The 17,939-nt window shown below is 39.8% G+C and overlaps 2 protein-coding genes across 2 annotated transcripts; both read right to left on the bottom strand.

The window, feature by feature from the left end:
• Positions 1 to 591: 591 nt before the first annotated feature.
• On the bottom strand, positions 592 to 12,733 carry chatb (choline O-acetyltransferase b). The gene is made up of 15 exons (XM_030754246.1): positions 12,590 to 12,733; positions 11,958 to 12,071; positions 11,031 to 11,222; positions 10,404 to 10,522; positions 8,575 to 8,628; positions 8,286 to 8,466; positions 6,442 to 6,619; positions 6,166 to 6,335; positions 5,989 to 6,089; positions 5,768 to 5,896; positions 5,551 to 5,673; positions 5,317 to 5,458; positions 5,012 to 5,074; positions 4,212 to 4,349; positions 592 to 2,652 (listed from the first exon to the last, which is right to left on the bottom strand). Exons 2-15 carry the CDS (start codon positions 12,000 to 12,002, stop codon positions 2,386 to 2,388), a joined length of 1,902 nt encoding a protein of 633 aa, XP_030610106.1. The 5' UTR covers positions 12,003 to 12,071; positions 12,590 to 12,733; the 3' UTR covers positions 592 to 2,385.
• Positions 12,734 to 13,402: 669 nt separating this feature from the next.
• Positions 13,403 to 16,226, bottom strand: slc18a3b (solute carrier family 18 member 3b). Its single transcript, XM_030754263.1, has one exon. It carries the CDS (start codon positions 15,677 to 15,679, stop codon positions 14,111 to 14,113), a length of 1,569 nt encoding a protein of 522 aa, XP_030610123.1. The 5' UTR covers positions 15,680 to 16,226; the 3' UTR covers positions 13,403 to 14,110.
• Between the last annotated feature and the right edge of the window lie 1,713 nt (positions 16,227 to 17,939).

Here is a 17,939-nt window from a genome sequence, read left to right as displayed (position 1 = left end):
CACAGCATTCGAACAGTAATTTTAATTTATAGTAGCTGTCTGATGGTTTATCATTAGACAGGTATTTTGATTGTTATTTAAACAAAGATTTTATTACATGTTGAAAGATGGAAAAGGTTACAGCTGCGTCTGTAACTGAGGTTATCAATTAATATGATAGCAGTTAATGGCATGATTAATGGAATTTGGGGGTCTACTCCACTTTGGGACCACACATTTAGAGTTATTAGTGTGGTCACATTATTTTTGAATAGAGGGGCCAGGAAGGACATCTCCTTTCTGACTAATCAGGTTTTTCCTTGGTACTGCAGAGAGTCACCCACTCAGTTTTTCCCCAGGACTGAAAAGAGTCCTGTGAAAATCTTTCTTTTTGAGATGACTGTATGTGCTATGAATCGGTACAAACCAAGTAAACACACACAGGATGACACAAAAATGTCATTTTCACTCCAAAGTCTTCAATTTTCTCATGACACCTACAGCACCCAGATGAGGATAATTAGCAAAATGCAACATCAAATTTCTAAGAAAAAAAAAAAACTGGCAGTAGTTTTAAGTTATTTTTATTTACAGAATTGAGTATCCATTTTTACTACATGACAATTTTATTACAGCTTAAATATATGATGTCTTCTGTGAACAAAATATTGCTACGGGCTTTGAAAAATAAATTAGCATTTTGTTGTCGTTTTCAAAATGAAGAAGACGGGACTTTTCACTTCACTTAATATCAAATGACTTAATAAAACACTATGTCCGACCTGCCAGAGACGTGTTACACATTAATTACATTTATAAAAATGTTACCATGGATGAGTGTAACATTAATTAACCAGGCCGCATTAATACATGTGCTCCAAATATATTCTTTTACATGTATCACCAAGATTACACAGCACACACCAAGAGGAAACACATCAAATTAACATCAAAGCTCAACTTGACTGAAATGACAGAAAACAGTTTGCATGACTTTAGTTTTAAGGCATTTTTTAGTCACTTTAACAGTGTTTTACTATATCATAAGATTTTCACACTGACGTATAAAAATACAGCTATTATTCTAAGAATAAACATGCATACTGTGTGTCATCTAATAAGTTTTTTTGACATGGATTATGAAATTTCCTCATTCACTTTGGTCACACAAGACAACAAATATCCTCACATTTGTACTGCGAAGTAACCACTGATTTGCTTTGCTGTAACACAAGCCACCACAGACCGAAAAGTGTGTGTGTGTGTGTGTGTGGTGACAAATCTACTTGCCAATTTGAATGAACATTTATGAGCAAAGTAGCATGCATGATGTAGATCAAAGGGATTGACTGAAATCTTACTCTCTTGTGTCTGAATATCAAAAATGGCTACTGCAGTTAATTCAGTCTTACAGAAGCTCCATGCATTTAATGAGCTGTTTTGGCAAATTGCACATATACCCTTGATTTTGTGTTATTGCACAGAGAACCTACAGTATAACTAACAGTACATCAATACCCTCCTTCTACCTCTAAGTGCAAATACAAAGCACTTACATACACGAACACAGTGGTATGCCTCAGTCACCAGTTGACTGTATCTTGCTTATAACGCAGCACTATTCATTACACTTTACACATATAAACTGTTGCTATAATATACAATACATGTATACATTACAACTAGACAACTTTGAATGTGCCACTGAAACCATATCACATAACTCACAACCACTTTTCTATGTTTGAAGTTATTCATACACGTGTTGACATGAACATCTTAAAGTGCCTCATCACGCAGACTTCACATTTGCACGGCCTCTTTGGCAACCTGATAACATCAGTAGAATTAAAAAAAAAATACATCCAAGATTAAATATAACTTTAGAACATTTTAGATCTTTTAGCACACACACTGAGGTTTGCTGAATCACATTTACAGGATGTCATGATTGTTATAAGTCACTTAAATATGGTATTTTCCCATCATATACAGTACATTACTACTCTAAGATATACACTGGGATCATTCAACTGAATCTCACTGACTGAGGAATTGACCCTCGGATCAGTGTTACAAAGTGGACATGGCTTCAGTTTCCTAAAGGCAGCAGACCAGCTAATGCCAGTCTACCAAGTCAGTCGGGTTCAGTGCTGGACCAAAATCATTCTGTTGTCCACACAGATCCAAGAGAATTTTTTTTTTCCAGTTTTCATTTATATATTATTTTTATATTAGTTATATATACAGGTACGTGTGAACTTTAAGGCTTTGAATTTTGTTATGAAAGGAACACTACTGCACAGACAACAAAGACATATGAAGGCATCTTAGCGACTGAGTCTCATGCTAAAGTCTAACAGTGTTGAGTGGAGCAGCTGAGTGGGCGTGCTCTCTCAGTATGGCTTATTTCCCTGATTTATGAGGCTGACCGGCTCCCTGGCTGCCATGAGCTAGTTTGCTAGCTGTAGCGCCACTTCTATTGCACAAGTCCCTGATTTCCAGCAGGCCCTCGTTCAAGGCTTTGATGAATACGACCGAGCTCGTCTCCGTGTTCTCCCAGAAACTAGACACACAGAAGATGATGTGGTCTGACTGTGGGTTGTAACAGGTGCCATAACCGTTTGGCACCACCGGGCCGTAGCAGCAGAACATTTCCACAGTGGTAGGAACCTGGAGACAAAACCATATAGCCTGGATTAGACCAATTTATCTTTTTTCAGATTAATCATCTTGCATGGGGTTTAAGTGTTGTGAGGGAAGTTAAAGTTATATCTAAAGATGCCCTAACTGAATAGACTCACTATCAGGGGGCATGGGATTCTGGTGAAGTCCAGTCAAAAAAGACAGCAACCACTAAATCCTCAAGCTGAATTCCAGTTAGCACCATAAATAACTTCTTCTTTCAGCTGCTCACTTTAGGGGTTGTCACAACAGATCATCTGCTTCCAACTCACCATACATCATAGTAGGTCTCAATACCAGCATAACAGGTCCCTTTCATTCTTTCTGCTATCTTTCTGTTACAAATTGCCCTGACAGTCATCTCCACCCACCTGTCTTAGTTCTACTGACTTTCATTCCTCTTCTCTCCAGTGCATACCTCCACCTCTCTAGGCTCTCTCCTACAGTGACTCCTCCCACGACAGATTATGTCATCCGCGAACATTATAGTCCACCCAGACTCCTGCCTGACCTGATCTGTCAGCCTGTCCATCACCACTGCAAACAAGAAGGGGCTCAGAGGTGCTCACATCCCACCTCAAATAAATCTGTCACTCCTACCACACACCTCACCACTGCCTCACTGTCCTCATACCAACCTGCACCACCCTCACATACTTCTCTGCCACTCCTGACTTCCTCATGCAATATCTAATTTCCTCTCTTGGCACCCTATCATATGACTTCTCTGGATCCACAAAGATACAGCGCAAAAACTTCTGACCTTCTCTGTACTTCTCCATCAACACACTCAAAGCAAACATCGCATCCATAGTGCTGGTTCTCTGCATGAAGCCACATTGCTTCTCACTGATCAACACTTCTCTTTTTAACCTAGCTTCAACAACTCTTTCCCATAGCTTCATGGTATGGCTCATCAACTTTATCCCTCCATAGTTACTACAGCTCTGCACATCACCCTTGGTCTTGAACATTCTTTTCTATTCCTCAGGCATCTTCTCACTCTCCAAGGTTGTGCTAAAAAAAAATCTGGTGAAAAAATATACTGCCATCTCTCCTAGGCATCTCCAAAAATGTAATATCTTTAATTAGGCTTGCGTATTTTGGAAATTGGCATGCACACTTTCGCAGACTCTATTCCTGTTTTCAATTAATTACATTATGTTTTAGTGATTGTCTATGAGAGGGCTATGATTTTCACTGGCTATAGAGCTTGGTACTGAATGCAGATTTGCCTTTAATAAACTCCACAGTGGTTTAACTTGAATTAAATGCAAACAAGTATCCTCAGTTGGCAGAAAACACAATAAAATAATTATTTGGGCCTTTTACAAGTATATTAACACATTATTGTAGATTTTTAGTGGACCTTTTTTCAAATTCTTTTGACTCCATGGAATAACTCTTGTGTTTGATCAGTCTTGATGAAAGGGAAAAATGTGTAACTTGATAAGTCCAGGTTCTGTAGAGGATTATGTTTATGTACATCTATTATATTTCTGGTGTCAATCATATATATGTTTTAATAGAATATAATTATGTGGTACCTGACTGGTAGAGAGGATGAAGTGGTTACTGGCCAAATATGTCTCATCACAAAAAATTTCTGGCTTTTCCATTTTGAGCTCCTTCGAAATCCTCAGAAGTCCAAGGAGGTGATTGTCTACTGCCATTCCTGTAATCGCCTGAAAAACACATTTTTGCTCAGTGGTAATGGATATTTTTCAATTACAACCTCTCTATGAGAACAGACATGGTTTAAAAGTTTTATGAACACTTTTCTACCTCTATTCACTGAAACTGACTTCCATATCCCAGAAATGTGGCTCATGTTCACTGAAATGCAGCTGAACCACAACCATAACCTCATGGTCTTACAGTCATTTTTGGGGCAAAATAATTTTGGAAATAAAGCTTGCTCCTGTTTTCTTGCTAACAATTAGATGAAAAAAAATGTTGATTTTTCATCTTTGCATTAAAGATGGAGAATGTTTGGCTTAGATTAGCATTAAACTAGAAGCAGGGAAAAGGGAAAAAAAACAACTCAATTTACCCTCATCTTTTAAAGCTAGTTAAATAGCATGCTGTGTTGCTTTTGAGGAACATTTGCAGATTATTTCTTGTCTGTTTTAAATTTTTTGGTGTCAAGATGAAGAGAGCTTTGCAGTTTTTTTTTTAAATTAAAGAAGTGGTCTGGTCCTCAGCTCTGCTTTTGGATACATTTGCTGGTGGCAGGTTTTGACACGGGAGAAAAATATTTTGAATAAAAATAAAAGAAATCTCAGGTTTTTCTAAATCTTTTTGTCTGTGACATCAGTGTATTAAAAAAATGGTTTGAAATACTTACTGCAACTGTATAATTTGTCTGGGCGTTGATTGCATCCCTCAGTCGTTTCATTTTTTCTGAATCCTGTTGGAGAAGTAAAAGTAATTTAAAGAAAAAGTCGACATTTTTTGCATTGAACAAGAAGCCAGCAGTACGGCCAGCCATTTTTCATAGATCCATTAAATCCTCTGGGAGATCATCTGTTTGAACGGGGAGACTGACTTTTCCTTGCCAAGGTAGACGGTCGCACCTGTTTCATTAAATGGGTGTGATGAACAGTAATGTGGGAGTTACTAATTGGAGCGGAAGTGAGAAAAATGACTCACGGAGAAAGTTCCCCTCTCATCTGCCATAGACTTCACAAAGGCCAGGGCCTCAGCGGTGGCTGAGCGAATGTTATCTACGCGACCTTCTTGGAAACGTCGAATTGATGCACTCTCGTAAGTGGACACAAGCCTTCCAGTGCATCTAAGTACAGGACAGACATGATTTGAAGCTGCACATTAATGGCAAGACCGTTCAATATGTGTTTAAGATATTATATATTGAATAGACTTTACTTGAAAAATGCAAGCTGCAAGGCAACTTGTATAAAAGCATCTGGACTCATCTTCTGCTTCTTGATAAATTCTTTCCCATAATCTTTGAATTTGAATACATCCATGTCGAGATTTTTCACCACCCTGAAGAAGAAAACAGTAGGTTTATGTGGCTTTATGTTTCTCAAAAGTCTTGTAATTATTTATTAATATAGTTGCGTATTTGTGCTGGTCTTGCCTCTGTAGTCTCTCTGCAGATGCTGCTAAGAGTCCTTGGATGTGTGGGTTACATTTCCAACGTAACCGTCTTGGAGGGGGAAGCTCTCTGATGCTGGAGGACTTAACCATCTTGGAGGAACTCTCCATTCTGTTCAGAACAACAACACGTTTGTTTCAGACACTTTTGGTCTCATCAGCATTCAATTAGCAGCCATATCTTGTTGCAGTGGGCTAACTTACATGTATTTCATTATGTATTCAGAGCACTGCACCAGAACAATCCCCTCAAATGGTGAATGCTCACATACCACTCCGCATATCCCATCCATTCCTACAACAAACTGAGAAAACTGGGATTAAGTTGTTACCCAAGCTTTTTGGTCATGGAAAACTGAAGTGCATGGAATATGATCCTACCTGCATTGACTTGTCATACCAGCGGTTTGCCCCGTTCTTTTCATGTCCTCCACCATGTAGCATCAGCAGGGCCCTGTTGGTATCACTGGGCTCCAGGCCGCTGGGCTCATCTAGACATACTACACATATGCAGCTCTCGATCATGGCCAGAGAGTCCCTGTTGATCTGATCTGGATAGCCGGAAGAAGGAGAACTGTGCCCTGAATTTGCTTGTCTAAAAGTTGTTTTCAGTTGGTTAAAATGTTAAATTGATTAAGAAGGAAATTGTGGTGAGACCTTTTATCAGTGCCTCTCTAGCTTGTGCCCATTCTGTCCTCCCATCAGATGTCAAAATCCCAAAAGGGGGGAGTCTCTCTTCAGCGTTTTCTGACATTTTCACTATCTTCTCCAGCTGGGATAGGATCTCCACTTCATTGAGCTGCTTGCTGTTTGTGACTACATCCAACACGAAAAACTAGTGAGAAAAATAAATTACAGTGATGATATGTCTATTAACTCTTTTATAATGGACAGAATTATTCAACTTTAGAGGGGAATACTTCAGTTAAATCTGACCTTGTATGTTAATAATGCGTTACAACTGGGCTTATAGTTACTGTTTGAACAGCTGAGATAATAAGGACATTAGGAATAATGTCGAGGACTAAAAAGGGCCAATTACCTGCTTCTCTACCATGATCAGTTAAACATGCGACTCAAGGAAGCTCTCAGACAAAGTGGCTGATTTAATCTGCAGTAATTAAGTTAACTCTGTGGATCTCCATAGGGACGGGCCCTTACAGGCTAAAGATTGATAGCTCCCAGAACCATTTCCAGGAGAGAGCTCCTGAATTTTTCCATGTTAATTTGCAGTCTCATTCTTAACCTTCATAAAATCAGTACATTAGCCATGGGCTATAAAAGCTGCAGCTGCTGGTGGCATGGGTTATATGCAGCTATGTACAGGTGAATGTGGATCAGTGACTTAGATGTGAAATGAAATGGTACTGGGTGCAAGCTGTTTTGTATAGGAGATCATGAGAGAGGCTAGGTAAGGTTTTAAAGTAAAGACCCCTCACACACACACACCGATAAATCAAATTTTGTAACATCTTCCTGCGTCAGTTAAGAAAAACCTTGAAATGTGGATTTTCCATCTATAACCAGAAACGTGTAGATATAGTCACCAGTTATTTAATATTTTAAGCATTTTTTTGTTGTTAAATTGAATAAAATAAAATGGTACATAATTATCTTACATGGCTGCTGTCCTCTTAAACGATTGAATGTAAAATAATGTGGTTAAAATTCAAAAGCCAGTTAGGGGAGTATGTTTGGAGATATGAACATCTTCTCTCACTTTGCCTATGCTGTGAAAGTAGAGCTTAACATTGTAGCTCAGGATAGGAGATATGATACATTTTTCATCATTAAACAATGTCTGTTATGACAGTTCCTGTTTAGTACTTCCTGGTATATCTGTGCCAATTTGATACATTGGTCAGTTTAAATATTCAAATAGATACTTTAGCAGCCATAGATAGCCACGCTTTCAATGCAGGCTTTGCATTTTCAGACAGCCCTGACTTCCCTGTCCCAGCAGAATTAAAATTAGAGGTAAAGTAAGTCAAATGATTTTAAACTGATGGGTCTAATTTTGTTCTTTTCCTTCATGCAAAAGATGATTCACAGTAGGTGCAGCGTATATTGTTAGGTCTGTTATATTATTTTCAATCAGGACTTTATGTCAAGTTATTATTTTTCTTGGCTTTTTTCCTCTGTGTTATATGGTTTGTTTTGATTTATTGATTTATTTGAGGGGGTGAAGAGAAGGGAGTTGGTTGCTTATTTATTTACTGACAGCACAGAGAATAATGCATTTTGAATCTGGTAAAGGTGGTTAAACTAGTCCTTACTTCGAAATCTGACGACCATTTCTGCTACATGAAAACTGACTTGTGTCCTGTTCTTGCAAGTAAAGTTTAGCTGCACAAGAGGCTAACCTTCATCATCTGTCAATAAAATTAATCTTCAGACATTCCCATATTCACTTATATTTTCTCTCAAATGGAAAGAGAACAGTCTTTAATCAGAACTGTTTTTGAGGATGAAAAGTCCTTCTCAAAGGCCAGTGTCCTGACCTGGTTCTTACACGCCACAATCATGTGCTCCGGTGCTGAGGAGGCTGCCTTCGTCTGGACCTTCAGCATGTCAGTCTTTAACCCCGGGTAGCGGTAGGAGGTGAAGAGGCGATAGTACTGCTCCATGCACATAGGAGTGCCAGCTAGCTGGCCTCGAGCAAAATCCACTGGCAGTGCTCGCCTGAGACATTTTTGCACATATCAAATCACCTATGAGAAGTCTCATGACTCATTATTATATATTTTTAGTTTTCATCTTCAATCCACATAGGTTGCCAGTTGTACTTACGCATCAATGAGAGCCTTGTACTCCAAAACGCCACTGATGAGACGGGCAGCAAATCTTAAAAGAGCAAGAAGAAGGGTGAAATTTGAAAGAGGTATTGCTGTAAAACACCAAAGATACACAGCAGACTGGCTGGTGATTATGATTACATATACTCCCATCTCTCAAAGGACTAACAATAATCGCATTATGGTAAATTACTGGGATACAGTGTGAGAGTTGCGTGTGTTCATCTGCGTGTGAGAGAGAGCCAGTTTGTATGTGTGAGTGGGCGGTGTGGGCAAATAGGGAAAACACAGCGGCTTGTCAGGTCTTATGTTGTAGATCATTTGTCTTTGTGTTATTACGTTCAAAGCCAGATCAATACAAAGGAGGCAGCCTCAGTGCACCACACCCCTAAATGAAGCCTGACTAAGAGTCTCCACGGAGAGCTTGGCCCTGTCACTCCCAATCTAATAAGTGGCCGTGTCAGTAGATTACCAGCTGCTTGGGGTGCTCTGGAAATATTCACTTAGTGGCTGTACGAGCTGACAAAAGCTAATGTTGAGCTACGGGGCTGGATGGGCCGGTGTAATGTCTGATGGACCACAGCTCATTTAATAACAGGGCATAGATTCTTTCCATGACTGTAACTGAGATAATAATCGGAATCTGCATCTGTAGAGAAGAACATAAAATCTGTCAGCAGCTAAAGAGCTGATTATGTGTATATTTTATATTGTTAGTGTAGTATTGTGTGCAGCATTCAGCATGCAACCTTTACCACTTTGTGAATGCTTTGTCTAATATAAAACGGAGAGTGCACAACAACTTTAACAATAAAGTGACCCTTACAAGAAATTGGCAAGTGAGAACCTGTGATGCTCAATTATGTGACATATGAAGTGTGTTACTTTGTTCACCCAATTCAGCTCATCATTGTATTTCTCCTACATTTACTTGTAATTTGACAAAGAATATCAATTCTAAGGGTAGGTGCCCAGAGAATAACAGTAATAATGGGAAAAATAATGTAGAGATTTTAATCCATCCATTCAGTTTCTCCCCCCTTATCCAATTCAGGGTTTTGGGGTGAGGGCGCTGGATCCTATCCCAGCTGCCGAGAGGTTGCCAGTCTGTCGCAGGGCTTACACGGAGAGACAGACAACCATTCACACCTATGGGCAATTTATAATCACCAATTAATCTAACCCCACTAACTGCAGGCCTTTGGACTGTGGGAGGAAGTTGGAGTGCCCGGAAAAACCCCATGCAGGCATGGAGAGAACATGCAAACTCCACAAAGAAAGATCCTGGCCAGATGGTAAATTTAAAGCAAATATTTTAAGGGTTCCAGCTTATATTTACTTGATCTTATGTCAAAATAAACATAATTTCATTGTGGTTTGCTGGACAAAACTAGAATCTTGAAGTTGCCAGTCTGGATTATGGGAAAACTGAAAGATTTACTAACATTTTATAGACCCCCCAAAAAACAAACAAACAAACAAACAAAATATTCTGTTATTTGAGACAGTAACTAAAAAAAAACAAACCATATTTATTTTGTTCCGGTTTATTGGGGCGTTATTGAGATTTCCACAAAATAAATAATGCTTTTCCTTTATTCACTTGACAGACACCTACAAAGAAAACTATAAGACAATCAAGCTAAAACCAAAGTTTGCATGGCCCAAATATTTCCTGATAAGGGATTTAATTGTGGAAATGTCTCCATCTTCTATTTTGATTTTGAACTTTCTGTCTAAAACAACTTTGGTTTTACAGCCTTCAAGGAAGGGCAGATAAAATTCAAAAAGTCAGCACAGCAGAAGATAGAGTCCAGAACATACCTGAGGGCATCTTTATGATCTTTGAACATCTGCTTGGGAAACACCATGGCAGGACTGGAGTTGACCGGTAGGGGCAACCTGTTGTTCAGGTACATGTCCTCCAGCCAGTAGTCATAGACCTAAATGTGAACACGCGGACAGTTTTTGAGAAATGTTGTTTTGCTAAATGTGTTTGGACTCAAGTTATTACTTTCAGAGTTGAGACCTGTGCAATGGAGTAAAAAGCCATTACAGTGTATCACTGCCAGATGAAAAGGAGTGGGAGACTGCTGGTGTGAGAGTGGGAGTGTGATAGATTTCACTGAGTTGGATGGCTAGTGGACTGACCGATCACCCAGATGCAGGAAAGGAGATTGAAGCAACAAATCACAAGCAAAGGCATGGATAAATCTTTATCGCTGAGTGTTCATAAATAAGATAATCTGGGGCAATTTTCAGTAGTATACAAATACTGTATAAGAAAATGTAAATGTATATATATATTCATAAAGACGATGCAGAATAATTCATTGTGCAGATAATGCAGAAGCTCTTTATTGTTAGGAAGAGGATGTGCTCTTTTTCTGTATTCTGTTCATGCAGCTACAACAAGGACTGGCTTTTCATCTGTTAGGTCTGTGTGTTTACCCAGTTAGTCATCTTGTCCCTCCTCTCTAAGAGCTTCTTCTGGAGAACCTCTCCGACACCTCCAGGAGCCCCAAACTTCTCCACAATGGCCTTTGTTTTCTTAAACTGCTCCTCTTTCACCAGGTGCTGCACACACTTCAAGTACGTGTCGAGGGTTTGTCTCAGCGGGGGCACGGGAACCTTTGGCAGCACCTGATATCACAAAAGCATCACACTGGTACAAATACAAGGAGTAATGAAAGAACAGCAGCTGTCAAAATTTGAATGGGATTCAGTGTTCATTAGCTAAAGCAGTAATTCCCTCCCACGTTTCCTTTATGCGTTTATTATTAGAGCCCAAGTTAATAATGCATTTTGACTGCTTCAAGGCCAATTTGAGAGTAAACTCCACAGTCTTCTGTGTTTTGCAAATTACCTATGCGGTAAATTCAAATTCATAATATTATCTGTCTGATGTTTGGTCATTTTCATACTGAATACTGTTAGTAAGCCAAGATTATAATATGGAAATGTGCAGTGCAATTGCAAACACCAGAACATTGTAGCTACGAGTTCTTGGGAATCTTAAGATGTTTTCAGAAGATTTTTTTTTTAAATTAGCATTTACAAAAAAAAAAAAAAAAAAAAAAGAATAAATAAACTCTAATTCAATTAAACACCATTCCAACCACAGTAAACACCACATGGTCATGGCCACGTAAATTTTGACCACAGTACTGCAAAAAAGGGGTTATGCTGTAGTGTCTTGAACATACTTTCGATGTTCGCCCCTAGTGGTCAATTAGGCAAATGACCCTCGCGCTGTCCGTGGTGCTGTAAACCCATTGCCGTTACTTTGCCAACTTTAGCACCATGGACAGCGCTCGGTCTCAAAAAATGAATCTGATGTAAAGAAGACAAGAAAGAAACAGTAGTGTGTTTTCATACTTGACTGCCTCGGTCTCTCGCCGTCTCTGTCTCCACGACTGGCATGTTTGCAGTCCAGTTGAAAATAACTTGGAAGCTCCCCCCACCCCAACGAGGGTCTGGCTTCAGCCTTCCCTGCACGAAACATGTTCAGATATTTCAAGGAAAGAAAAGAAGCAAATGAAATTAGACCTGTTGAGAAATGTAAAAACATACTGGTGCTGTCTAAAGGTGAGCCAGCAAGCTTCCATTCTTTATCAAATTGCAGCCTAACGTAATTTGCTGCCTGTCCTTGAATTCCAGCTGCGCCTGATGACTCACTGCAGACTGATAGACATTTTAAAAGTTCATTTCTTTACAACATAAAAACGACAAAACAAAATAAAGTAAAAACAGGTTTTTAAAAGAATTTTAAAAGTGCTAATATCTTTTAAAAGTTCAGATGATTTTTGCATCATTACATGCAAGTCAGTTTCGTGGAAAACAAGTGGACAGATGAAGAAAACTTTGTTTGAGCAGAGTTATAAAGTAGAAAAATCTCACCCGCTGTGCACCAAAAAAAAAAAAAAAAAAAGCTCAGGCAGTGGATATCTTTTGAAATGAGTATAAAGTCTCCCTTTGTTATAGTTTGAGAAGGAGAGGTGAAACCTTACCCGATCAGTGCAGCACTCAAAAGGTCAGAGGAGTGTGTGGAAGTTGGCATCGGCTCCCACGTCCAAGCGGTGAAAACCCATATTAGAGTGAAGCTCCGTCTAGACGCTGGATTGCTACCCCGTCCCCACGCGTCGCCATACTGTGGCTCCACATTAACTGTGGCTCCACATTAAAGCGCGCCTTGGAAAAGATGCTGAAGGTGTTTGCGTTTACCTACCCCCTTGAGGCAAGAAACTCCTCCCATCGAAATCTATTCGCGGAACATATTATCTGACAGCTTGCTTGCCCCCTCCCGCCCACATCTGATAAAAAATTTTAATATATAAAAAAAGGACCGAAAGTCTGGTTGTCATTCAGAGGTCCTGTGATGACCCTACGGGTCGACAGTTTTTACATTTAAATGCTAAGCTTTTCTCACAGTCTGGTTTTAGGTAACATGGGGGTGCAGCTATAATGGGAAAATAAATCTGTGTCTCACTTGAATTTATGGTTTTTTGGCTTAGGTTTAGGTACTTTAACTAACGTGCACTCCCTGCATCAGTATGCAAAAATCAGAAATGATGGTATCATTTTCCTGATCATTAATTTTTTTTTTTTTTGGATATGTAATGAAAGCAAATAACACTTCTCTTTTCTAGAAATTGTGTTTTAATGTTTCTTGGGAGGGTGATGTGGAGTTTTAGCCGCTTTTATCGTCATGAGTTATATTTCTAACGAAATAAATTCCGGATTCATGTTGTTTTATTCATTTGAAATGAAAATGAAATCACCACCGTCACACTGGTTCAAACAGAGATTTAATAAAACGACAATTTTTTTAAAATGAATACATATTTCATCTTGAGGAGACTGACATTATTAGCTACGTCTTGACCAAATGTTTCAGACACACATACCCGCGCGCAACAGCATACACACATTGTAGAGGTCCACGTATATATATTTTTTTATTTTAACAATTTACATTGTGCAGGTATCCACATATGTACAAAATCCATTTATTATGATACATTTAATTTCAATTTTTTTTTAAAAAAAAAAAAGGAAAACAAACAGGCCTACTTTTATAATCCACAATTTTTAACAACAAAAAACGAAGAGGCCTTTGATGTGCAAGTGAAAAAAGTTTCCTTCGAGACTAAAAATATAGGCTATTTTGTGTAAGGGGGGAAATGTGCTGCTTACAGTTGGTCCCATACAATTTTGTACGCACATTTATCTATTTATATATATATAATGCTCAATAATACACACAAATTCAACAGTAGCTGAAAGATCTCTCACAAAACTCAAGTGATACGTCCTTGACAAACGCCACATAGACTTGTCTGACACAGTGAAACCACAATCAAAAAGAAAGAAAAACCTTTGGAAAACGAGTCACACAGTTCTGATTTTTGGTGACTGTTTATATTGCACATCGGTACTTACATAAAAATTTAAATCACTAGACTGTAACCTGTCTGGCTCATAAATCTCCCCGGGGGAATGTTTCGAATCATGGTCAGAGTGTGACCGGTCTAAGTGTACTCCGGGCCGGACGACTCTTCTGACAGGGACCGCTGTGCTCTGAAGGGGTCAAACCCATTTTCATCTACTGACAGGCAGTTCCCTGCCGAACTGTAGCCCTTCTTTTTAGCTCTCCTCTCCTCCATCTTGATTGTGTCGTACAGCCCCTGCGGAGCTTCGTCTAACAGGTTATCTCTTTCTGAGTAGGACGGTTTCATTTGGCACACGTTGCGCAGCAGCAGCAGGGCTGGTGCGTAAAGCACATTGACAAGACCCATACCAAGATTAAGTTGTACAAAACCGAGACTGTGCACTATCTGTCCGGCGACTATAGGACCCATAGCATAAGCGACAGAGTAGGAAATATCTGCTATAGCATAAACACTACCATACACAGAAACATGACGCACATCAACTAAAAATGCAAGTGTGGGCAGCAGGGCAGTGTCTACCAGTGCTATGCCAAAACAGATGCCGCACAGCGGGGCGATAAGCTGCCCAAAAGTTTTGCATGCAGGGACTGTGCAGGAGCTCGCCCCTATGATAACCATGCCCAGAGCTCCGTAAAACCACTGCAAATTTGGATGCTGCGCTGCCAATTTAACTGTTATGTAAACACCGAGGACATGAGGGAAGAAGGCTGGAAGCCAGGTGAGTCCCATTTCCCACTGAGAAGAGTGCATGGTGGTTTCCATCCAGTTGGCTATGGTGGGCTCTAGAAAGGCAAGGGGGATGTTGCACACTGTCAGTGCCCCGGCCACCACAGCTATGTAGGGATCAATCATGAGTCTGTATATGGGGGTGCCGACTGGCATGTTCTCTCTAGTCCTATTAGAGAACGGCTTGATCACGGTCAGCAGCAGAAAGCCGTCAGCCAGGCAAATGCAGGCGAGCACGATGAACGGCACTCGTTTGCCCACAAACTCGTACAGGACACCCCCGAATGGAGGCGCCACCAGACTCCCGAAAGAGATGAACGCCAGGGCAATGCCGAGCGCCCTGCTTCTCTCTGCCTCCTCCGTGTATTTGTCAGCTATCATCGCGATTCCAGACGTGTCTGCGAAAGCAGAGCCGAGACCCTGCAAACTTCTGGCCACAAACAGCGTCGCATAATTCTCTGCAAAAGCAAATATGCAGGTAGATACAAACATGACAGTCAGACCAATTAAAAGTGGAATATCATATCCAACCCGGTCTATGAAAGTTCCCGACAGGGGGTTAACTAAGAGCTGGAGGATGGCTTTTGATGCAAAAAGTATTCCTATCTGGACATCTAAATTGTCCTTGTTGCTTTTGTCTTGGTTTGTGCTGTTTGCTGAAGTGTTGGGGTGCATCACTACGTGGACGTGTTCTGACTGCTCAATCTCCAGATCAGCAAGATAGTCTGGGATAATTGGCACGATTACCATGTAGAGCATATTGTCCAACAGGAGAGCCACGCAAACAATCACCAATATGATCCGTCTTTGCTGGTGGGGATCCCTCATCGCGGTGCCTAACTGCTTGGTTCTTTCGCCCATCTCGGACAGTTTTACAGCGGCTGATTTGGCCAGCCCTGAAGATCCTCCCTCTCCATCCATGGTGTACTTAAAAAAATATGTATTTTCGATTCAAAACTGTAGTTGTGCTTCTTCCGTCCGCTGCCGTTCTTTTCAACACCTCGGATGACTCATTGGTGCTATCTTTACATTGAAGTAATGCTCTCCGTCCTCACCTCGCCTGTGCGTAAAGGGAGAGGCGCAGATGAACTTGGCTGCTTCATCGGTGAAGATGCTTTTCTTCAGCTTCCTCAACTTGTCCTCGGCTCAGCCACGTCCGATGTTGTTTCATGATCTCCCGAGAAGTGACGTGGTGAAATCGTAGATTATCTGCACCTTGCAGAAGTTTCGGCTTCTATTCTTACATGACAAAGTTTTGTTGGGAGAGATTTTGTTACTTATTTGCAACACACAGAATACTCAATCTCTCTCATCTCTGTTGTCATTCCTCCTATCACCTGTGGCACTTTTGCGCTCTGCTCTGAGACCACGAGTGACTCCGTGGCCATTGGTGCATATTAACCCGCAGGTTCGGCGCTATTTTAGTCCCTTTTTTGTCTCCCCTTTTCAGCAAGTGCTATGACGCATCACCAGCTTGCCCCCAAGTGGATCCGTTCGCCACTTGCCTCCTTTATGTTAATCTCCAACCATTGGCAGCAATCACTTCAACCAATAAGAGCCGGTGAGCACTAGTACAAGAGCGCAGATGAAAAAGCCTTTCTTATTCCCAGTGTGTGGCTCTCAGTGTGTGAGATATGAAAAAAAATATATATATAATGAGCTTTGCATTCAATCACCAGTAGATACGCGCAAGACGTGATAAATCTTTTCTGAATAAAAATCTGTTCCACATCAATCGCAAACCAAAAAACAAATAGAAAACACAGTCTGTCGCATACACAGCCCCTTTACCTGTAAGACTATATACATCTAAACATTTGAAAAATAAATCAACTATAAACTCATTTTTCGCCACTGAGTCTCCACACAATTTTTGGAAAAGTTAACAAATATTTCCTCACTATTCTTCTCTGTTTTGTGTGTGTGTATATATATATATATATATATATATATATATATATATATATATATATATATATATATATATATATATATATATATATATATACACAAAACAGAGACTGTTCATGCAAGGAGATTTTCTGCACCACGAGGCCGTGGACCGCTTCAGTCCCCACAGACAAGCTCATCAGGCGGCCGAGGAATTTCCCCATTTCCCATGGCAAAAACGCTTTTCATTACCTTCTTAAAATGTTGCCTAAACTCTCACCAGTCATGATAACTGTTAAAGCATCCACTTACACGGAAGACTAACGTATGCAGCTGTTTTCGTGTGGCACCACGGACAGTGTGCAGTGTATTAATTTAAACATCGGCGACACCTCGTGGTGAAAATTCAAAGGTACAAACAACAACGTTGGAAATTATTGCAGTACCTTTACTGAGTGATGCAGCCCTGGCAACGTATACAGTAATGGAATTATTTACAGGCTAATAATCAGTGAATCCTAAAATAATTTCTTTCTTTCTTTCTTTCTTTCTTTCTTAAGGGTCTGGAGAAGTTGTGGAGAACATTGTCAGGCATGTATACAACCACGTGGGGGCCATTCAAACTACTGAGTACCATTTTGAGTTGCTGCAATGAAATTACTGCAAAATGGACTAGCCTGCTACATCAGTTTTTCACTTTGATTTTTGAGGTATCTTTGAATTCAGTCCTCTGTAAATTAGCCAGTCCATATCAATATAGATATCCAGCATGATTTTTTCCCATTGAGATCTGATGTGTTTTCAGAGTTCCTTTAATTTTTTTGAACAGTATATAGATATTTCACCAAGTATTTATCAAGCAATGGGACAATCTTGCTATCAGATATCTTCTAAATGTTACAGGAGTCACTGTATTTCAGTAATACCCTTAAGCCACATATCTTAATCTGTGCTGGTGCTCTTTCTAGAAAGACACTGATTCTGAAAGTTCTACAAGACTCATTATCTTTACCATGTTAAACTATTTTGATATTTTGGTAAATACTCAACAGACAGCAAGGAAAGTGATGGCACCAAAAATAACATTAGTTTGTTTTTTGTTTTTTTGGGGTTTTTTTTTTTTGTCTTTTTAGGAATCATATTTGTTTCATTCATCAGTGTTCAGTTTTAATGTATTTTTAATGTAGACTTGTACTATTGCACGCACGGTCATGGCATATCCTGTTTGTTAATGAAAATGAATCAGATGTGAACAGGGTTTCAGGAGATTTTACACACACACACACACACA

The sequence above is a fragment of the Archocentrus centrarchus genome, chromosome 19 (assembly GCF_007364275.1).
Source record: "Archocentrus centrarchus isolate MPI-CPG fArcCen1 chromosome 19, fArcCen1, whole genome shotgun sequence".
Lineage (NCBI taxonomy): Eukaryota > Metazoa > Chordata > Actinopteri > Cichliformes > Cichlidae > Archocentrus > Archocentrus centrarchus.
The sequence above is the reverse complement of the archived record's forward strand: the minus strand, read 5'-3'. Positions and strand labels throughout refer to the sequence as shown.